This window comes from Miniopterus schreibersii, assembly GCF_964146895.1.
Source record: "Miniopterus schreibersii genome assembly, chromosome: 6".
Taxonomy (NCBI): Eukaryota; Metazoa; Chordata; class Mammalia; order Chiroptera; family Miniopteridae; genus Miniopterus; species Miniopterus schreibersii.
Genome location: NC_138107.1, coordinates 86,917,998 through 86,940,789, shown reverse-complemented (window position 1 = coordinate 86,940,789; position 22,792 = coordinate 86,917,998). Strand labels below are relative to the sequence as shown.

General features: G+C 45.3%; 1 protein-coding gene and 1 pseudogene across 2 annotated transcripts; one reads left to right on the top strand and one right to left on the bottom strand.

The window, feature by feature from the left end:
• Window positions 1-6,526: 6,526 nt before the first annotated feature.
• LOC308559150 (eukaryotic translation initiation factor 2 subunit 3, X-linked pseudogene) lies at window positions 6,527-7,418 on the bottom strand (annotated as a pseudogene). Its single transcript has one exon. The product of its transcript is annotated as a eukaryotic translation initiation factor 2 subunit 3, X-linked pseudogene (transcript).
• Window positions 7,419-8,417: 999 nt separating this feature from the next.
• SOD2 (superoxide dismutase 2) lies at window positions 8,418-16,519 on the top strand. Its single transcript, XM_081141269.1, has 5 exons — window positions 8,418-8,560; window positions 8,929-9,131; window positions 12,371-12,487; window positions 14,266-14,445; window positions 15,796-16,519. The coding sequence occupies exons 1-5, from the start codon at window positions 8,538-8,540 to the stop codon at window positions 15,939-15,941; spliced, it is 669 nt and encodes a 222-aa protein (XP_080997395.1). The 5' UTR covers window positions 8,418-8,537; the 3' UTR covers window positions 15,942-16,519.
• The last annotated feature ends 6,273 nt before the right edge of the window (window positions 16,520-22,792 follow it).

The following is a 22,792-nucleotide window of genomic DNA, read 5'->3' as shown; positions in this document are numbered from 1 at the left end:
CCTAAGTTGTAAATCTGCCAACTACTTTCTAAATTTGAAGGTCACATTTGGCTGGGGGTGGGTGCTCCTAGGCAAGATGGTTGTGTAAACTCCTAAATCCCCACTGAAGTGACTCAGGGCAAAAATACCCACATCAGTGCTAGAAACCTGGAGTTACACTCAGCTGCCAGAAATAAGGGGGAATGTCTGGTAGACTTTTTTGTTGATGTGTTACTAGCACATTGAGTAACTAGCACATTAAGTAACAGTGTGACTCTTGGGATGTGATCATAATGTGACTTCCCTTTTGTCACTCATTGTGTCTTTACATTGGCCTCATGGGTTTGTTTTTTCTTTGTCCCTGGAACAAAATGCTGGTTCCTTGATTTTTTTTTTTTTAATTCTTAGGTAACAAAAGGTCATATAATCACTTTAAGTCAGAACACAGGCTCAGTCTGAAATGCCCAGTCCTATATAATAAAACCCTGACTCTGACTTACAGTTGAGGCTTCCCCGTTCGGTGCAGGCCTGTAGCAGCCCACAGGGGGAGATAGGTGCGGAGCTGGTCGGGGGTTTCTACTTCCCTGCCTTGTTCTGCGCCTTCTCTGTTAGCAGACCAGTCATGGGTTCTGACTTCTCCATGTATTGAACTGCAGGAGGGAGGAGGTGTGCGGTTACTGTTCACGGTGGTAGCCTGTTAGAGGCACGTTGCAGGAGTATCTTATTTGACTACTATTGTCTTGCCTGGCAGTTGTTCGAAGGGGACTCTTTCTCTCCTGGTTTTAGAGACCACCCTGTTGTTGAGAATTTCTCACCTAGAGTTGAGTCAAAAAACTAAGACTACAGTTGTACTCCAGGGAATCTTAAGAAAACCATATCTCTCCTTTGGACTTCAAAAGGTTACACTAAACCTAAACGAAAAGTAGGCCAATGAAAAGTGAAATTTTCACAAAAATAGACATTGCGTCAAAGACCTGACATTTATTTTCACTGTCTTACAATTTTATTTGTCAATTATACTTCACTAAAAGGGGAAGGGGCGAGGAGAAGATGGGGTAGTCACAGTCTGCAAATGAGCACCATTGCCCAGGTGGAACGATGTCTCAGACTTGTTGGGACCCCAGAATTTGTATAGGCAAGAGCTTTGTGTGCCAGCAAAGACCAGACACTAAACACAACTTCCAGAGTGCTCCATGGAGATATTTATTCTTCATTTAGCGCTAAAAGATGAAGGCTTTTTATTCCATGTCATCAAAGTTGGAGTTAGAATAAAATATCACATACTTACCTTAAACAATGCATTTTAACTTAAAACATACAAGTGCATATTCATTCAATACTTTCCAGATGAAGAGTCAGAAAATGATTGGACCTACCTATCACCACACTATAACGCACTGTCTGTGATTTCCATTTTCAGTTCTCTGAAGGGGAGTGGGAACTTAAAGACACCTGCAAAGAATCTGATCCTTCAGCTGTTTAATGATTTTCCCAGTCTTATATATTTCTTTTGCCCACATCTAATTGAACAGTGATTATTTTTAGCGGCTCACCTTTATTGAGCATTCCATTTAGTTTTCATCGAAATAACTTTTCCTTTTCAAACTCATTTTTTATTAGTTTACGTAGTACTGTCCTTTCCGGTAGTTAATGTGTTCCCTGAGGATGCAATCTGATTATAATTAGCTTCATGATGTGTGTGTGCCGGGAGCTCACTTTGAGCCCTTTGTTAATGATACCACTTCTCTAGCATCACTTTCTCTTTTAGCCTGGATCACTGATTTTAATTTTTTAAAAAATATATATCTTTATTGATTTCAGAGAGAGGAAAGGAGAGGGAGAGAGAGAGAGAGAGAAACATCAATGATGAGAGAGTCATTGATCGAGCCCACAACCCGGGCATGTGCTCTGACCGGGAATTGAACCCCGATCGCCTGGATCCTAGGTTGACACTCAACCGCTGAGCCACGCCCAGCTGGGCCATGGATCACTGATTTTATTTCAGCATTTAAGTGCTACTCTCAGTCCTATTAACAACCCCAGTTATGCAAAGGAAAAGTTGGTCCAGCATTTTCACTTAGATTCCTACCTGGGTAAAATGTTTGGTACAAAGGATAAAATGGAAGAGAGAGAAAGAGGGAGGGAGGGAGGGAGGGAGGGAGGGAGGGAGGGAGGGAGGGAGGGAGGGAGGGAGGGAGGGAGAGAATGTAGCTAAGGTCACTCCATTAGTGGTCAGAGTTCACATCCAAGTATGTGGAAACACTGCCCCGTGGGAGGATGTGTGGCAGAGGCTGTATTTTCCAATCCATTACTCATTTTCTCTAGTTACGGAATTCCAGCCTTTTCCAGACTGGAAATGCTCACAGCTGAATGACCATGCTTTCCAGTGTCCTCCTAGCTAGGTGCAGCCTTGTACCTAAATTCCAAGTGGAATTGGGTGATCTACCACAAAGGATCCTTAAAAGGGAGACACCTGGGGCCCAACCTCTGCCCTCCCTGTTCGTGGAAAGGAGGTGAGACGGCTGGTGCAGTAGAAGCTACAGGGATCTTGAGGCAACTCTGAGGACAGAGGAACCTGAGTCCTTGATGACGCTGTCCTCTCAGCCCTGGACTGCCTACTCCAGATCTCCTCTACTTGAGGGAATGCACTCATGTGTTGGATGCACTGTGGCTGGGTCTCTGTTAGTAGCATATGAATGCAATTAATAACTGGCTCAAAATGATTTCACCTCGACATTTTGCCTCTTCCAACCAACATGTTGGTCTAGAGTACGGTGAGTCTGAAGCTGGCTGTGAAGTAGCCTTCAGAAGTTTATTCAAGGGAAATCCACAGTCATGGTGCCCTGATGTGCCAGATGACATCCTGAGCTGGCAGGAGGAACTTGGGACAGACCCCAGTCAACTGTAATCAGTCTAACCCCTTGCGCTAATTGAATGAGTACTGCTTACAGTGGTCACATAAAAAAGAGAGAGGCCTGTTTATTGGGTGTGGTAGGCAGAGAATGTAAGAAACTTTCTTCTCATTACCACCCATACCCCCAAGCCCTTGGTCTCAATCTCCGATACCCTCATAGTTGGGGTTGTCTTCTGGAAGGCTGTAGCTGATGCCAGACACTACGGTAGAGAACTCCCGCTGGACTGTTACTCTCACTTCCCCACTCCCGTCTTTGTTGCTTGTTCAAAGAGGGCATGTCCTTTGTGATAACTATGTGTGGTGCCAGGTGGGTACCAGACCTATCAGGGGGAATCACTTCTTAAATTATATAAATATCTAATCGCTGCACTGTACACCTGAACTAATAAAATAATATTGAATGTCAACTGTAATTGAAAAAAGACAAAAATTAAATCACACTTCTATTCCACCTCAACAGCATTTCCTACCCTTCTAGAAGTAACCGATATTCTATTCCTGGTGATTAACATCTCCAATGTGTTTTCTTATAGTTTTGCCAGCTCACTCTCTCTCATCCTGGTTTCGACAATACTATACGGTACATCTCAACTGCTGATCTTACCCTCCTTCCACTGTATTTCACATCCCATCTTACTGTAACTACCTGCTATATACTCAACTCCTTTACCCATTCTGGTCTCATCTCATCTGATACCTGAGTAAATCAGAATATCAAGTTTGTTCATCCCTTCTCCCCTGCAAATGAGATGACTGAAGAAAAATGCAAAAGGGGAAGGGGAATATAGTCAATATTGCGATAGTTTACATGATGACAGACTGTTACTAGAATTAGTGGGGTGATCACACTGTAAGGTTTAAAAATGTCAAGTCACTATATTGTACACCTGAAACTAACATAAACAATATAAGATTGTATACCAACTAAAATAAAATTTAAAAAAATTAAGAAAAAGGCAGGTCCTAGGGGTCAATTTAAGTCTCAAAGTATCATCTGTACAAACAAGCAGCACATTGATGCAGTGACTGGGCTGTCTCCTGAGAGTGATATTTTGTTCTCACCAGGTCAAGTCCTTTTACTAGTGACTAATCTGTCACTGAACTCTGTTGTTCCATCCCTCAAAATCCCCTCCCCATTTTAAAATATGTTTTTATTGATTTCAGAGAGGCAGGGAGATGGAGAGAGAGAGAAACATCAATGATAAGGGAGAGTCAGTCATTGACCAGCTGCCTCCTGCACACCCCCTAATGGGGATCCAGCCCACAACTCAGGCATGTGGCCTGATGGGAAATCAAACTGTGACCTCCTGGTTCATAGGTCAGTGCTCAACCGCTGAGCCACGCCAGCCTGACTCAATGTCCCTTTTTCTTCCAGTTCTCATAGCTGGTACCCTAAAACTGGCTCTTGGTACCTCATGTTGGATTCATGCAACAGCTTCCTAACTAGCCCTCCCCTCTTGACATCATGCCAGACTACCTTGTCTGAAAAACTACTTTTGGTGTGTCTCAATTCAGCTAAAATGCTTCTCAATTTCCTGTTACTAACCATATGTCTAAGGACTTCCATCATCTTTTCAACTCGAGTTTCCTCCTCCGAACACATCCTTGTTTACATTCTCCTGCCTGCCAGTAAGCCCAGCCCTCCTGCTGGGAAGCCCTGCAGTGTGGTTCCCCTTGCTGTTCCCCAAAGCCAAAGCTAGTCATCCTTGGGGGGGGGGGGTGTGCAGAGGTAGGGGTTAGAGGGTTGTGAAGGAGGTGGGAGAAAATAACTGAAATTCTTTTTCCTCATGCTCTAAAGGGTAATTTATTTGAATCTGTTAATTTCTTTTCTCTCAAAATTGCGAAGATAGAGAAACAAACTATGAGGCAAAGGGAAGCTGGTCTTTAAGAATTCGTGCCTTCGGGATTTTACTGGTCTAACAATCCTTTCAAGCTTGGAGCTGCTCAAAGGCGAACGTTGGATATAAGGAGAAAGACTGTTTCAAACAGGTCCTGTGGCGTGCATGCCGCAGCAGAAGCTGGTCAGAGCACACCGTTTCTTCAAACCCGCGTTGATATATAAATTAGACATTTTTGGGGGAATGATTAATTTCTGGTAGAGTCAATCTAACATTATGTCAACTTTTGCATTTATTGTAGACACTATTTTAAGTACTAGAGGTTAAATTTTAATCACCCAAACATGAGAATAACAGCTACTACTAAGGCGATGAGCTGTGAAATTCATTCCCCAGCAATGCTTTGAAAATATACCCTGGCTAAGAGAAAATCAGACTTTTTCACATTTTTCAGTCATCTATTGTTGGCTTGTCACTCTTCTTATTTGACCCCAACCAATTAGGCACCAGTGTTTCTCAGCTCTTCAGCTAAGGGCCATTTTTTCTTCTACTTCTGTGCACACAGGATTAGTCAAAACAATTTTGCCCAGGTTGGCCTTGACGGCACTAACTCTCTCCTTTTGACAGGGATCCCATGTTCGCCACGAGCACTTCATTCTTAGACAACTTTTGTGTGTTTGCTGTTTTTTGTCCCCTTCAGAGCACACATCTAGAAACCGTCTAAGCAGGAAATGGGAGATTTCCAATTCTGTGAAGATCTCAGGAAAACTCCAATTGCACCATGTACCTGACCCACCATTCTGTCAGCCTGGCAGGAAGTGGGGTGGTTTTTTGTTCTAACTCCCATAAAACCTGCTGGAGCGTCATACTGAAGTTTATTATGTTTTGCAAACAGTGACTCAATTTTGGAAAAAAATTAGTTTACACGTGTTAACGTAGGAAATCACTCAAATATTAAGAATTGTGAATAATTTGAGTTTATTTGAGCCAAATGTTGACAATTGTCGGGAAGCCAATACCTCAAAGGATTGAGGTAATGCTCCAGAGAATGGCAGTTTTGCAGTTTGTTTTATATACACTAGAATCAAAGGGGGAGACCTAAGTGGGTTACATGAAATCCAATAGTGATAGATTAGGGAGGTGGGAGAAAGCAAAGCAGGGAAAGCTCTGGGATTGGATAAAAAGTAACATGATATGCCCAGCCAGCGTGGCTCAGCAGTTAAGCATCGACCTAGGATCCAGGAGATTGAGGTTCAATTCCCCGTCAGGGCACATGCCCAGGTTTCGGGCTTGATCCCCAGTCGGGGGCCTGCAGGAGGCAGCCAATAACTCATCATTGACGTTTCTATTTCTCCCTCTCCCTTCCTCTCTCTGAAATCAATAAAGACATACTTAAAAAAAAAAAAAAGTAAAATGATAAATACATGCTTCTTTTACATAGGTGGGTACAGGATAGCTAACAGTCAACAGTTAACAAGATATCAATAACAATGAGAAGATTCCTGGTGTCTGCCCTGGTGCACTGAGCGCCTGGAAAAAGGGGAAATGACTGTTTTGCAAAGGTATGTATTAGGTATGTTATCTGAGATGCAAAAGACAACCCACAGGCTTAAAGTGAAAATTAACCTTTGTGAAGGAAATATACTGCCTTAGGGCGTGACTACCCACCACAAACTGCTTATGTTTAAAAAGTTTTAATTTCAGACCATCCTTTGTGGTTATTTTAGGTCTCTGAGTTTGCAAGGCCTCCACGCAGGCCTGCCCTGAGCCTGTCAGGTTAGCACGTGGCCCCTTTTCATCCACACACACGTTTTCCTTCACCATCTATGGAAGCAATACCAGGTTTGACTTCTATCTCCTGGCCCACCTTTAATTCCCCTTTTAGAATACGACCACCAGCTACTCCCGCCCCCAGCAGAGCCATCAACTTCTCAGCCAGGTTTGTTGACATCAAAGGAACTAAGAAGTATTTCAATATTGTTTTTTAGCTGAACAGAAATTGGAATAATAGGAGCTCCTTGGGGCTACTGTACCTTTCACAAATGCAAGGATCTGTTCATACTGTTTTTTAGCCAGGCTTGCTTTTACCAAATCAATTTTATTTTGTCAACTCAACATATGCTTTAGTTTCATTTCTACAGCAGCCAAATGTTCAGAAGTATGAGGCCGAGGACAAGACTAATTGCCAGCTGTCAACAGAAGAGCTGCATCCATCACTGCTGCAGGGTTCGGTGTGGTAGCCATCGAAACACCGTGGCCAGGACAGACGACAAGGGAAACATGTCTGGCTAATTTGAAGTTCCCTTTGGTCCCAGGAATGTCTGTAGGAAAGTCATGAAGTGTGCTACCTCCACAGGACCTGTAACATTCTGGCGGAGGACAACTTGAGTCATCAAGCGTATAAATGTTAGCATTAGAATATCCAAGCTTGATTGTAATATTTCTTTCTAGTTCATTTTTGAACCTGACAGTGTGAACTCCAGAAACAGCTCTTATACCTGTGTATTTCCCATGAGTTACATGACCAATTGCACCCATATTAATTGTGCCTTGTCTGCTGGTAACTTCACATGGAAGTGGCCTCAACTTGATAACATCCAGTGCAGTGAGATGAGATCCTGGGCAGAAAGATGTGGCAGCCTGAGTCGCTCCCGCCCCCTACCCCCCTGTATCCCCACCCTCGCCATTTTTGCGGGAGGGCTGAAATTTTTTTTTTTTTTTGGAAAGTGTTTCTTTTTCTTTTTTCTAAATATATCTTTATTGATTTCGGAAAGAGGAAGGGAGAGGGGTAGAGAGAGATAGAAACATCAATGATGAGAGAGTCATTGATCGAGCCCACAACCCGGGCATGTGCCCTGACTGGGAATCGAACCCCGATCGCCTGGATCCTAGGTCCACGCTCAGCCGCTGAGCCACGCCCGGCAGGGCAGCTGTATTTCTTTAATACAGCGGCTGGTTCACGGAAGCCACTCCTAACAAATACTGAAGACGACGGGCAGGTCTCAGTACCCAACAAATGATGGACCCCGAGTTCTGACCTTCCTCCTTTACTTAATAACCCTGTTCTCGGGGCAACCTGCTCACCTTCGGAGAACTCGACCTGCAGCCTCGAGTGGACACCACCTACCGGGGAGACGCGGCTAAGCGCGCGCACCCCCGCGGCGCACCCCGGCCGCTCGGTGCTCGGCAGCCCCGGCCCGGCTCCGGCCGGAGGAGGCCCCAAGGTCAGCTCCCGCGGAGAGGCCGGGCCGGGGCGGGGCGGGGCCTGCAGCGTCGCGGCGCCCGGGCGCCTTCCCCTCGGACGCGCTGGGCCGGCGCCAAGGCCGTTCAGGGAAACGGGAGTCGTTCCTCCGGGAAGGTCGCGGGCCCGGGGCTGCCCCAGCGCTGCCCCCTGGGAAGGGGCGGGGGCGCACTCGCACCCCCGCGACCCGCCTCGCCCTCCCGGACCCGCGGGCCGCGCCGGCGCGGGCAGGGCCGTGGGCCGTACCATCTGACACGGGGGGGGCGGGCGGCCTTCCCCGGGGCCGCGCGCGGGAAAGCGCGGCAGGGGCGCCCCGCGGCTCCGCGGCCCCCTGGAGACGGGGTCTCTGCCCCCGTTCTCGCGCCCCGTGGGCCCAGGGCGCGGGCCGGGCGTGGGCGGGGCCGCTCCCGGGGCCGCGCACCCCTCGGGGTGGGAGCGGCGAGCAGGGGGCGGGGCCTCGGCCGCGCCGTGTCCTTGCGGCGCAGCCTGCTCGCGGGTTCACTGGGTCGCTCCGGGCGGTCATCGCGGCGGCTCGAGCTCCGAGGGGCCTGCGCGGGGCGTCACCATGTTGTCCCGGGCGGCGTGCAGGTGAGGCGCCCGGGCCACGCGGCGCGGCGGGGACGCGGTTCGGGCCCCGAGGGTGAAGGGCAGGGGCGGCGGGGTCGAGGGCACCTTCGGGGCGCAGGTGTCGCGGGACGCTGCGGGCGGCCCTGCCTGAGGGCAGGTGTGCGTGGGGCCCGACCAGGTGCTGCGGGGCCGGGACATCAGCGTTAGTTTAACGCTTCAGGGAGTGTGGCTGGCGGGCGAGCGAGCTATTGGAAAAGAAGGCCCCGGGGCGCTGCGTGCCCTCAGCCTCCCGCCTCAGCCTCCGCGCCTCAGCCTCCCGCCTCAGCCGCCCGGGGCGCGCTGGCAGCGACCGGCCCCCCGAGCGCAGCGGCCTGTGCTTGTCCTTGCAGCACGAGCCGGCAGCTGGTGCCCGCGCTGGGGTCCCTGGGCGCCAGGCAGAAGCACCAACTCCCCGACCTGCCGTACGACTATGGCGCCCTGGAGCCTCACATCAACGCCCAGATCATGCAGCTGCACCACAGCAAGCACCACGCGGCCTACGTGAACAACCTCAACGCCACGGAGGACAAGTACCGCGAGGCGCTGCAGAAGGGTAGGTGCGGGCCCACCGCGGCCCCCAGAACCGCCCGGCCACGGGGCGGCCGGCGCGCCTCCGCCGAGGCTCCTGTGTTCGCACGGCTCCGTGCGCTCTTGAAATTCACAGGGAAAGGATCCTTGTGGGAAACGGAAACAGGCTCGTGTTTACTTACGAACGTTTAGAATTCAATGAAAATGTAATATGGAGTTACTTTTTTTTTTTTTTAAAGTCCGGTTGACAAAACCAGTCGCTCGGGGACGTTGCGTGTTGTGCGCCTGGGGGTGTAGGTGGGAACAGTGTGATTTAATGTTTCTGCACAAAACACTCTTACACTTTCGACCTATTAGTTTAAGCAGCGTTTGCAGAGTAGGTAATTGACAGTCGTGTTTCCAGACTACAGGTATGGCCCCATGAGCAACACAGTTACAAGCGTATTTTCCTTAAACAGACCTATTTTCGTTGACTTTCAGCCCTGTGAAGTAGGTGGAGTGAATTTTGGACAGCAGCATCTTGTTGACTGGGGGGCACCTAGTGGGAAAGTGTAGTATTTCAGCCTGACTGTGTGCGAGGCAAATGGCTGCACCAGGAGGAAGCCGCGTCCCGGAATGCTTGTTTACCCCGACCTCGGAAACCCCGAGCGTGGCAGGAGGCTCTGAATGCCGTAGAAGTCTTGGTGGCTTAGGACATAACACTGTGGGTAGCAGTGAGGCTGGGGAATATCCCAGTTGTGAAAGTGTTTCCTGTATGACGACAACATCTGACACCGGTGAACCTCTCTCTTCAGTATTTGAAAAACAGATTACTTTCCCTTCTTGTGCAATCGAAGCTTTACTTGTTTAATGAAAGTCACTGGAAAAAAAGCTTTATGTCACTTTCTGTATTGCCTGTAAATAAGTACCTGCAGAGCTTTTTTTTTTAATTTAAAAAGTTATATTTTAAAAGTTGTTAAAGAGCTAAATCTTCATGTTTGAAATTTGGGATAAAAGGAGTATAAGTAAAATTACAGCCTCTCATCACATGTAAGATGCTTTTCAAAGAAACACTGTTTGACGGAAGAAAAAAACTGAAGTGAAGTCAAAGAAAACGTTGAACTTCAGAAAAGTTCTTAAAGGCAGATCCTAAGTCCCCCCAAATTTCTGTTAAAATTGAAAAATTATTAACTAAACTTTAAGAGATTGAAATTATTAAACAAATTCTCAATAAATATGTTTCTTTCCCATTAGAAAAATGTAGTTACTGTTGACTTATTAAAACACAATTTAATAAACTTACATTTATTTTTAGGGTGACTTTCCAAGAAAAATTGATAAAGGGAGACACTGATCTGTGAGAAAATTATTTTGTAAACATAACAGCAAAAAGTTGGCATCTTAAAAAAACTCTTAAAGATCAACTACGTCTTCAGGTACACGTGGTCCTCTCCTCTGAATTGCTAACCAGCTGGAGGTGTGGCCTTGTTTCAGGAAACAGTAGTATTTCTTACATTTGTTCTTAGTGTGCCTTAGGAACAGAAGTATAGAGCTTTTCTATGATGTAAACTTTGAGCAGTGAGTGCTCAGTGGTTCTTTGTGTCCTTCACTTTGAGTTCAGTTCATCTGTAACTTCTAGAAGGCATAGAAAAAACATTTTATTTTGCCTACTTGTCAAGCAAGGTAAGAAAAAAAGCCTTTAAACATGACATTCTTTTTTTTTTTTGAGTACTATAGATATCAGAATTTTTTTACCTAGAAACTACATTCAGCATATTCAATGATCTAGTCAGTCAACAAGCATTCATTGAGTGTCTGCTCTGTATGAGGCAATTTCTCAGGCCCTGGGACACAGCAGTGCATGGAAGTCCTTGTCCTCACTGGAGCGTCCATTCTAGTGGGGAGACAGATGAACAAGTAAATATGTAGGATGGCAGGGGTTGTCTTAGAAAAGCAAGTAGAGGATTTGCCCGTTTTTTTACTGTGGTTAGAGAAGGCTTCACTGATAGGGTTGGTGGTTCAGTAGGAACTTGGAGAAACGAGGCAGTGAAGCATCAGGCTGCCTCTGGTGTTTCCCCATGGGAAGCTGGGCAGCCCTAAGCTGGGAGAGCGCTAGCTGCTCTTGTAAGAGCGCCAAGGCCAGTGTGACTGGGGCCGGGCCAGCTAGGAGCTGTGGAGGGTCACTCGGGCGTGTAGGGCGGGCATTTCTGTAGCTGATTGTAAGGACCTGGGGTTCACTCTGAGAGGAGCAGCCTGTGGAGGGGTTTGCCTAGAGGAGTGCTCTGATCCATGTGGCGTCTATAAGAGCCTTCTGGCCACTGCTTTGAGAACAGACTGTTAGGGCAGATGTGGAAGCAGGAGATAAGCGCCTGAGGGTGGCAGGAATGCTGGTGGGAGGTAGATGCTGCTGGTCTGCACCAGATATCGGAAGGCATTGGATTTTGCATGTGCTTTTTTTTTTTTTTAATATCCCTTTATTGATTTCAGAGAGAGGAAGGGAGAGGAAGAGACAGAGATAGAAACATCAATGATGAGAGAGTCATTGATTGTCTGCAGCCCGCAACCCGGGCATGTGCCCTGACCGGGAATCGAACCCTGATCTCCTGGAACCTAGGTGGAAGCTCAGCTGCTGAGCCACGCCTGGCTGGGCTGCATGTGTTTTAACGGGAGAGTGGGCCTTGCTGGTGGATATGCTGGTGGGTTAGGAAAGGAGTCAAAGATGACCAAGTTATCAAAATGGCCTGAGGAGATAGCTGGCACTACTGAGATGGGGAAGCCCACAGCAGGAGTAAGTTTGGGGTTGGAAATCTGGGGTCGGTTTTGAATATGTTGTGTTTCTTGTTAATGTAACAGATATTTCTCAGTGAATAGTTGTCTACCTCGATTAGAAAATGAGAGGTGGAAATTTCCGTATATATGGAACCATACATTTTAGCATTCCACTGTTTTCTTCTATCTTTGTTCTTCATTATTTCATTTGCTGAAATCTTTTCTATCTAAGAAAACTGAATTCTTTGAAGCTCAGAAGTGAATTTCCTTCTAGCTTTGCCACCCCTGCTGTCTCATTAGTTGTTCGGCCTGGTACCAATCACCTGAAAATCCACTGGGACAAATAATTCGGGAAGGTCTTTATTGGTAGAATATGAAATTGTAGAATTTTAGGACCTATAATATGTTATAGATAAGCTGATCCAATTATGACATTTTACAAACAATAAAATAGTGCGTAGAATGGCTGGAAAAGTAAAAATTTTTTTAAAATGTATTTGCATTTTAACATTTCAGGTGATGTTACAGCTCAGGTAGCTCTTCAGCCTGCACTGAAGTTCAATGGTGGAGGCCACATCAATCACAGCATTTTCTGGACAAACCTGAGCCCTAAGGGTGGTGGAGAACCCAAAGGTCAGTATATGTTGGTACAAGCTTAGCTACATTTTGTGCATGATAGGATTGACTGTTGATTTGTTTTGTTTCCCTAATTTTCTCTGAGGTATCATAATAGCATATTTTTCATAGCAAGGAGTGCAGTCAAGTTGTAGTAACTTCCAAAGGGACATATGTATGAATGGAGAGTGCATTTGGGGGGTCGTGTCATCAGATTTTATATGTACATACATGTAATATCGCATATGGTGTCGACTTTTGGTTGAAATGCTCTGTGTTGTACATTAGGGAAAGACCAAGAAACGGTTTTTAGAAAAGACAAGATTTCACTTACTAGCTCTAGGACCTGGGGTGAGATACTTAACCCTTCTGAACCTTCCTTTCTTCCTCTATATATTATAATAGGGCTATTTTGAGAATTAAGTAAGTTATTACATGTAAAGTACATAGAGTAGTGCCGTTTGCTCTTACTTTACTACTCTTCCTAAGAGATAAGAAGTCAGTTGTCCCAGAAAATTAGGTTTTCCAGGAGAGCTGCAGATGACGGGAGTACAGGGCTGATCGTCTGGCCCCTCCTCTCATTCACTTGACTTTCTGTGCAGTGTGCGGAGACTTTAGTTATCCCCCTCACCCCTGGGAAGGTCTGGGGCACAAATATAGCTCCCCTCCTGTTTCTGGGCTTCTGGGATGTACCTTAAATTTGTGTGTGTGTTGTGTTTTTATTTATTTAAGTAGGTCTATTGATTTCAGAGAGAGGAAGGGAGGGGAGAGAGAGAGATTGAAACTTCAGTGATGAGACAGTCATCATTGATTGGCTGCCTCCTGCACGCCCCCAACTGGGGATCGAGCCCACAACCCAGGCATGTGCCCTGACCGGGAATGGAGCCACCATCTCCTGAATCCTAAGTTGATGCTCAACCGCCGAGCCACACCCAGCCGGGCTGTGTGTGTGTTTGAATTGTGTTCTAAAAGGCATCTTATGCACTCGAAATAAACAATTTCATTAGGAAATAACACTGAATGGGGGAGTAAGTATGGGAAGTTGGACAATTTATTTCTTGTGAATTAGGTCTTCAGACCATAATTGAACACTGTTGAGGTTTTGTGAGTTACCAGAGTATCAGAGACACCCCTATTCAATCAACAGGTGTCGGTACTCTGCCACTTTGTGTTCTCTGCATCACGGTGTTCCATCGTTTGTGCTTATAACATGATTGCTTTTAACAGAGAGGTGATATTTTTGGCCTAGTTGAGTTGGTTGATGTGGTCAGTCTAGAATTCTATATTGCTACAGAATAAAATGGCTGTAGCCCTTAAAGTGTACCCTTAGTTCAGTAATAGAAAAGAAAAATCACTCCTTTTAAAATGCTATCATTGAGATAAGAAAGATCTAGCCCACCTTGGAGAAGAACCAGATAACAGCCGTAACGTTTTATTCCCAAATTGAGACAGAATAGGTAGAGTAGAAGTTGAAGTAAAATTTTTACTGACTGGAAAAAAAGAAAGCTAATGGAAAATATTCTTTCTTTCCTGATGGCAATAGCACAGTGAAGGAAGAAATCCTCCAATGCTTCAGTAATGAACATGTGAATTACAATTGAGGCCTGGGACACTGGTCTCAGGGCAGAGTAGCATGGTGTTGTGGAGGCTCATTGGGCTTTGTTGTGTCTTCTGTATGGTGTTGTCTAGTTGTATCTTTGGCCATAGGACAAGAATACTTTAATATATGTAATAAAATATTGTAACTATTGCCATCTGCTCATTTGTGGGTGTTCTTTGGATTTTTTTTTAAATAGGGGAATTGCTGGACGTCATCAAACGTGACTTTGGTTCCTTCGCCGCATTTAAGGAGAAGTTGACTGCTGTTTCTGCTGGCGTTCAAGGCTCAGGTTGGGGTTGGCTTGGTTATAATAAGGAACAAGGACGCCTGCAGATTGCTGCTTGTTCTAACCAGGACCCCCTTCAGGGGACAACAGGTTAGATTGGAAAGTTGTTACCCATTCTTTCAGGGCAGATGGTTCACTATAAGGCCTTTAACTTGAAATATGAAATACTAGCCATGTTTAAGCCTATAATGAGCATGTACTTATTTGAGCAAATCTTGACAGGTGATACCCAGAGTCTGTGTAAGTAAAAGTGCTTTAAAAGTTTTCAATATTTTGAAATCTTAAATTTTATAAAAAATAAGCGCATGTAATTTTACAGGTACATTAACAAAAAATGTTTTAGACATAAACTGCTTCATTTGACAGTGAGTTTGTATCAACTTACATAACTGTATGCACTAAGACGAAAAACTAAATATAAACAACAAGAACAAGGAAAAGAGATCTGATTTCAAACCTTGGACTCACTCTCTCCTGAGCACTTGTGGTCAAACTGGGAGGCGAGCTCAGATTTCCAGACTACTGCCCTGGGGGGTTTTGGTATAGGACAATATTTGGCTTAGAAGTGCCAGACTGGGCTCACCCAACCCTTTTTTATGTTAGCAAGCTCTTTAGGAGAAAGAATCCTAAGTCATCTAGCAGGTAGTGGGACATGTGACCTTAATGTAAAGAAGCCAAAGCGACACCTTAACATCAAACAACAGCGGTTCTCAGCCACCTGCTCTACCTCCACACATCAGAAGATTTGGTTACGTGACTCTTCAGTGGACGTACTCAGAGTTTTCCAGAACCTAAACGGCTCTTGGGGGAAAGTGAGATATCACAGAATTTGTAAAGGCAGCAAAAGATTTGTGAGCACTGCGTGCTGTAGGGAGCCGGGTATACCTCTGAAGGTACCCCACTGGAGACGCTGTGCTTTCCAGGCAAAACCTGGCTATGCCTTCTGTGTATCTCTGCAGTCCTATTCAGTTTTCCCTGTTAACTTGTTCTTTCTTTCTGCATCTCAAACACTTATTCTCTAAGACTAACAGCCTTGGGGAGCAGAGCAGGCTTCTCATCACCTCCCTGAGTACTCAGGATCTTCGGAGTGTCCTCTGTCACTCCACAAATGGCACACTCTTACTGAGACCCCCACTGAGAACTGGCTCTTAGGTAAATCTGTTGGTATTTTAAGGACAGCTATTAAAATACTGTAGTTAATTGATTTTCCCAGGTTTATTTTTACCATTTTTAGTACTAATCACATTTTCTTCCAAACAGTAAAGTTTAAAATTTTTTTATAGAAATATTTATTCTTAGGCACATTTTCTCTTTATGTAAGAAACTGAGAAATGTATGAGAATGTTGTAAAGTGTAATAGTGGATACATAGGATAAAGGTTAAATTGGGAAGATGCAGTGTTTAAATGGAAATAATTTTTGCTTTTTTTCTTTCCAATAGGTCTTATTCCACTGCTGGGGATTGATGTGTGGGAGCATGCTTATTACCTTCAGTATAAAAATGTCAGACCTGATTATCTAAAAGCTATTTGGAATGTAATCAACTGGGAGAATGTAGCTGAAAGATACATGGCTTGCAAAAAGTAAATCGTCAGCATTACACCGAGGACACCAAGCTCTTTCCGGTGTTTTTGTAGTAGTGCGGAGTACCTCAGTGTACCCGTAGCTGCTCCGTTGTAGCGTTTCTGAATGTAGCTTATTCAGGTATTTGATAAACACAATTTAATGCTATGAGTAATTTCTTGTTTTAAAGTTTTGCTATTGGGCATCTGTTTGAAGATATTAAATGCTTTGTATGATTTAGTCTTTTGGTTGAACATTTTCTTCAGAGAGCTAAAATACCCAGGAGCTTAGAAATGTCATCATAAAGCCATCAGAAGTATTGCATCCCTGTACCATTGGGGCCCCTATGGAAGCCTTTCTGATTCTGTTCTTCTGCATTTATAGGAAATCTACACATTTGCCCCTGTTGTTTAACAATAAAATATTAAAGCTTTTCCCAAGGGAAATACTTAGTTTTTCTATTGAAAATTGCTTGTTTTGCAAGTAATCCTACGTCTAGTATTATTTCTGGTAGGCATCACCCTGCGGTCTCTTAATTATTTGTGGTCACATGTTGCACAAAGTTAACACCATTTTGTCATTAAAAAATATGTATAATGTGATTGCCAATTGAGTGTTGCTTTATTCTTAGAAGGAAGTAGTTGTGTACCTGAATTTCTCTGTAGCGGGAAAGATGAAGACTTGTATGTGAAATTTTGTTCTCACATAGAAGAGTGTATTGTATAAGTGCTCAGAAGGGATACATTCAGGCCTGGGTGATAAAATCAGTGATAGGGATGAGGCCACCGCTTCCTCCTTTCAGGCCTTTTGTGAGCACCCACCTACCTGCCAGGTGCTGCCTTCCCAGAAAATGGCAGTGGTTCCTGGGCACAGCAGCAGTGCGCCTCCTGCAGGAACAGTCATGCTTAAAGACTTATTATTGAGTCATTCTGCCCATTTTGATGTTTTTCTTTTCTTTTAGAAAATAGTCACTATAGAAGCTTTATATAGTTGAGTGTTTTCAATAAAGGGAAAACTGCACATAATACTGCGACAGCATATCAGATTATGTTCCTGTTTTGTTGCAAAAGGAGCTGTTTGCACATGGCACGGTGCCATGGTGTATTTGGCTCAACATTGTGTGTTCCATGTTTCAGCATCTTCCTTTTTTTTTTTTTCTTTTTTAAATATATCTTTATTGATTTCAGAGAGAGGAAAGGAGAGGGAGAGAGAGAGAAACATTAATGATGAGAGAGTCATTTATCTGCTGCCTCATGCACGCCCCCGACCAGGGATTGAGCCTGCAATCTGGGCATGTGCCCTGACTGAGAATTGAACCCCCATCACCTGGACCCCAGGTCGACACTCAACCACTGAGCCACGCCCGGCAGGGCCCTCATTGTCTTTTTTAAAATTTGATTTTAGAGAGAGGAAGGGAGAGAGAAAGAGAAGCATCCATTAGGTGCCCCGTGCAGGTACGCTGAATAGGATGGCACCTGCAGCCTGAGTATGTGCCCTGACCTGGAATCAAACCCTTGACCTGTCAGTGCACTGGACAATGGTCACCCAGCTGAGCCACATTGGCTAGGGCCTCATTGTCTTAGTGGCTGTAGAACATTTTGTCAATCTTACATTTCCTAATTGGTTCTACAGTTCTCTTACTGAACACTTCATTTGTTTCTGTTTTATTACAAATAATGCTGTTGAGCAACCCATAGAGAGGTTTTACCTTCCATTGCAATATTTTTTCTATAGAGGTTTTATTCTTAAACCTATTTAGTAGCAGGATTATTTTCCCAAGTTCATCCCCCCCTTAATTTTTTTCATGGAAAAATGGAGTAACTTAGTTTCAATATGGAAGACTGAAGTTTTTAAAACAATTTAAGGCACTTTGAGGATTCAGTGAGGAAAGCATGCAGGCTTTGTGCATTGCCAGGTGTGGAGGCTGATGACTACCATGCGTGCGGGCACGTGCGGACTGAAAACGCTTCAGAGACCGACGGTCTTTCCACAGCGCAGTAAAGGGACCTGCCCGGAGCAGCAGTGATCACGTGGTTGCTGCTTGCATCCGTCGCCTGTGTGCCTGTGTGCCTGTGTCTGTGCCTGTACACCAGGCAGTGGGCCGTCTAGAAAAGGCAGGACCTTGGTGAAGGATGAGCTTTTGAATATGTGTGTTCTGCTAGGTCATGGTGTGTACTGAACTAAGATATGCAGAGACTACTGATTTATATAAAGCTCTGACTCTTACTGAGCTTTAAGATTTCAAAGACATTCACTTGAAATTTCTCGGGCTCTGTTTTTGCTTTGGCTTTATGTTGAGGGAAGCACGCTTTCTTGAGGCTTTGCTTTTTCTTCACCATCGGATTGATTTTTAGGAGACAAGATAATTGACAGTAAAGATTTTAATCATCCAGCAGAAAATGAGACCAAGATTCTGTTCAGCACTGTTTTTCATAATAGAAAAGAAACAGGAAAGGTGAAATAGCTGTCTCTGGAAAAGAGCGTGTTTGTGCAGGGAGGGTCTCTGGGCATCAGTGGTCCCTGCTCCAGCCCACACACCTCACAACTAGCGCGGTCTGTGCTGTGGGAAATGGGACTCAGACAGACACTGTCTGAAATGCTACCTGTGGCTTGATACATGTACATTGTGAGTTATATCTAAAACTAGGTGTAAATACAAACTTTATTTCCTGTTTTAATTTCAGGGGAACTACTGCTTAGGAAAGCTACTAGGTAATGTATAAATTACTTTCATTTTTCAGTCACACCCGAATGATCCAGCAAGCTAATGTTCTAAGATACGCGTGGGCACCTTAAAAATCCTATAAGGTCCTTGATAGTTTCACTTAATTGCTCATTAGTAAGACATTTATTCTATTGTAAGTGTGACTTTTTTGATTGTTAATAAGAGAGTGTCAACTATCAAAAGAGGTATACTATGCATGTGTGTAAAACAATAATAATTGTAGACTTTATTTTTACTGTGGGAAAGGAATACTAAATAGGTAGCTGAAATTTTACCCTTAAAACCCAGATGGCATATGAAGTCTATCTACATTCCTCTCTGCAGTAACGTAATGTAATAGCACATAAGGTATTTTATATAGCAAGTTATAAAGTTACCATAACATAGACCATTAACCAAACGTAGATTGTTGCCTAAACTCTGGAAAAAAGAAGTAATCAGGCTTATCACAAGATGTATTTGACATAAGGTGATCTTTTATTCACGCTGGTTTTGGAAAGTCTGAGCCTACCCAGTGTCCCTTTCCCTGGAGGGCTGGGATAATGTTTTGGGAAAGCAAGATGAGGCTCACCCGTGTCTGGTGAAGTCACGCTGTTTGCTGTCATGTGTAAGCTTCTAATAGCCTCCCAGGGTGCTTCTGGAGCACATTCTGAAAAAAGTACGATGTCTCAGTTTAGTTGGATGGTAAGAGAATGAATGTTTCTGCTTCATTGTACTTTCGGTGTGTCCATTGCTTGTTCATTTGTGTCTTTGGTCTCGCGCACACAATTCTGGGCCCATATTAAGATATTTTTATTAAGGGATGTGCTTTAATAGAGCCATCATAATGTAAATAATTGGTATCCCCGAGGCTCAGGTTAACACAGCAAAACCCACAGTCTGTGTGACGGCACAGCCCCTGTGACTGCGAGGGCAGTGGGCTCGCTCCTCTCCTGCTGCTTGCCTTTGCACACGGCACAGAAAGAACAAGGAATGAGGTCCTGGGAGGCCTGGGCCCTGGGGCCTTGACTCAGCGCCTGTGTGATGCTGTCAGCATGCATGATCAGGGGCTTATTCCTTTTACGAAAAACAATAGGTTTGCACAGGATCTTAGGTGCCAACTCTAGCACTTCCTGCATTTATCTGTGTGTGGACTAAAGTTATGGTGGGTAAACGCATATGGTGATACTAGATGGTCATGTCATTTACAAAAGGTGTCCCATGTATGTTCTTTACCAAGGGTTCTCCAACCGACAGGATACTTGCTGCTGGTCACAGCTGGCTGTGTCTTTGGGGCTCAGGGAGAATGCGGAGGAAGAAAACAAAAGGGTTTTTAGCCCCTAGTCCCCATCAGCATGAAAGGATGTGAAAGCCGCGGTCTGCGCCTACACCGCCCACTTGGTATCAGGGGAGTGGGATAGATAGCACAGGTTGCGAGCCAGCCTGCTGGGTTTGTTTCAGCTCCGTCACGGGTTTTAGTTCAGGTAAATACCAGTTGCTGTCCCGAGAACCCCTAAGCAGCCGCTAGATGAATGAGCTCCAGTAGTTGTTTTCTCTTGTAAAAAGATGCGAGCGCTGCATCTGGTTGGCGATCCACTCTCCTATTAGTGATTCGCATGCTCCGGCTTCTGTGGGGGCCCCACCATTTTCGATACATGGCTTCCAGGGTTCCTGTACCTGTCAGCAGCAAGCTGCAGGAGGGGGAGTTGCTCATGGGAAGTTCTATGGTCTGGCTCACGTCACTTCTGCTCACATTGCGTTGCTGAAACTTGGTCATATAGCAACATCAAACTGCCAGGACACTGGTGGGGAATGTAGTCTTGTCTGCTGGGATGGTCACTACTGTCAGCACGGATTTCTGCCTGATACCAAGTCTGTGTTTCATTCTCATTTTCAGAGCAGGTACCCTTCTTCAAGGGAGGAATCCCAAAGTCCCGGCTCCAAATAATGTACAGTTCTCTGAATTATATGTACCTGTGGCTCCCCATGGTCTGGGGATCTATGAACCAAAAAGTCAAGGTGCTTGCCTGACCTTCCTTTCCCAACCCATGGACAGAAAATTACAAAAAAAAGTCCCATTAGTAAAGGGGAGAAGGGCCCGGCCTGCATGGCTCAGTAGTTGAGTGTCGACCTCTGGACCAGGAGGTCACAGTTTGATTCCCGGTCAGGGCACACCCCTGGGTTTCCAGGCTCCATCCCCAGTGTGGGGGCGTGCAGGAGGCAGCCGATCAATGACGCATCATTGATATTTCTATCTCTCCCTCTCCCTCTCCCTTCCCCTCTCTGAAATCAATAAAAACAAATTAAAAAAAACAACAACTTAGCACTCACGGGTACCTGGCAGGCACTGGGGAGACACTCAGAGGGGGGTGAGAGCAGTCCCCTGATCAGACCCGATCTTGCTCCCTTCTCCTGTCTTTCTCTGTCAGCTGGGCCACTTCTCTATGTGTCAGCTTAGATCTAGGAACGGCCTCTTACATCATGTGGGCCCTTCCCAGACAAACTCCTGGAAAGGGTCACACTTAACAGTGCTTTCCCTTCCCCTATTGTGGACCATGCCACCACCCTCGGGTCCACCCCACACCTGTGATGTCCCAGCCCATGGCCCGTGTGTGCTGAGCACCGTGTGGACATTTGTAGTTCTGTCTGACAAACTCTTCATGAACTCCTTCCTCAGGCCACGCTCCGTGGCCTAAGATGGGTTAATCAGTGTTCTTCCCTCAAACAAATTTTAAAAAAATATGTTTTTATTGATTTCAGAGAGAGGAAGTGAGAGGGAGAGACAGAAACATCAGTGATGAGAGAGAGTCATTGGTCGGCTGCCCCCTGCACAGCCCCCACTGGGGATCGAGCCTGGAAACCCAGGTGTGTGCCCTGACCAGGAATCGAACCGTGACCTCCTGGTTCAGAGGGTGACATTCAACCACTGAGCCGCACGGGCTGGGTCTTCCCTCAAACTTTTAAGACTAGAATTTTAAAACAGTTAGTTCCTCTCTTTATACTTAAAACTGTTAGCTGTCTTTCCCCCACTCAGAGGGAACCTCAGGATTGCCCGCCCCCCAGTACCCTAAATACCCAGGGTGGGGCAAAAGTAAGTCCCATTTGTTCTTATAGAAAATAATACAGTAACGAATAAATAATACAAGGAACTGTTTTCCACCCTAGCAGTTTCACTCAGTGGTTAGAGCGTTGGCCCTTGGACAGAAAGTTCCCGGGTTTGATTCTGGCCAAGGGGACGTAGCTCAGTGTAGGCTCCATCCCAGTGGGAGGCAATCGATGTATCTCACATCGGGGTTTCTCTCTCTCTCCTCGCCTTCTACTCTTTCTGAAAAGCAATGGAAAAAATTTCCTGGGGTAAGGATTAAAAAAACAGAAAGTGCCTGGTCAGGTGCAGCTCAGTGGCTGGGCGGGTTCGATTCCCAGATGGGGCACATGCCCGGGTTTCAGGCTCGATCCCTAGTGGGGGGGGTGCAGGAGGCAGCTGATCCATGACTTTCTGATCACTGATGTTCTTATCTCCCTCTCCCTTCCCCTTTCTGAAATCAATAAAGATATTATTTAAAATAAAATAAACTATTTCGCATACTCAACTATAGACCTACCTTTGCTATACCCTGTATTTGCTCTAAAAACCACTAGGTGGTAGTATTTCTATGCTTTTCTTCCTCCAGGCACTGCTAAAAAAACACGAGATTTGGGTAAAAGCAGAATGGTTGGGGGTGTTGGGACCCTATTAAAGGACCCCCTCCCCGCCCAGGCACACATTACTGAACCTTTTCTGTTCATTTGACAAAAGACATTCTTTTACTTTTAAACTTTTTATTTTGAAACCATTTCAAATTTTCTTCAAAGTAGCAATTATAGTACAAGAACTCTAGATTTTTTTCAAACTTTTTTGAGGGTCCATTGCCCATAGGATGCCCCATCACTGTGAAGTACGTTGCATTTCCTGCAAACAAGGACAGTCTCCCACATAGCTACGAGGCAGGCTTCAAAATCAGTAAATTAACAATTACATACTTATATCCTGTGATTCTCAGATACCATTCAACAATTGTCCCAGCAATGCCCTTAATAGTGAAAGGATCCAGCCCAGAGTCACCACTGTGTTTAATTACCGTGTCTCCTGCCTTCAGTGCTGCCATGGTGTGGTTAGACGGTCCCCCAATCA

Bases quoted from the DNA above. Each gene is read 5' to 3' on its own strand.
- SOD2 (XM_081141269.1), top strand. From the start codon at position 8,538: ATGTTGTCCCGGGCGGCGTGCAG. The intron at 8,561-8,928 runs GTGAGGCGCCCG...TTGTCCTTGCAG, and splicing joins TTGTCCCGGGCGGCGTGCAG to CACGAGCCGGCAGCTGGTGC. The intron at 12,488-14,265 runs GTCAGTATATGT...TTTTTTAAATAG, and splicing joins GGGTGGTGGAGAACCCAAAG to GGGAATTGCTGGACGTCATC.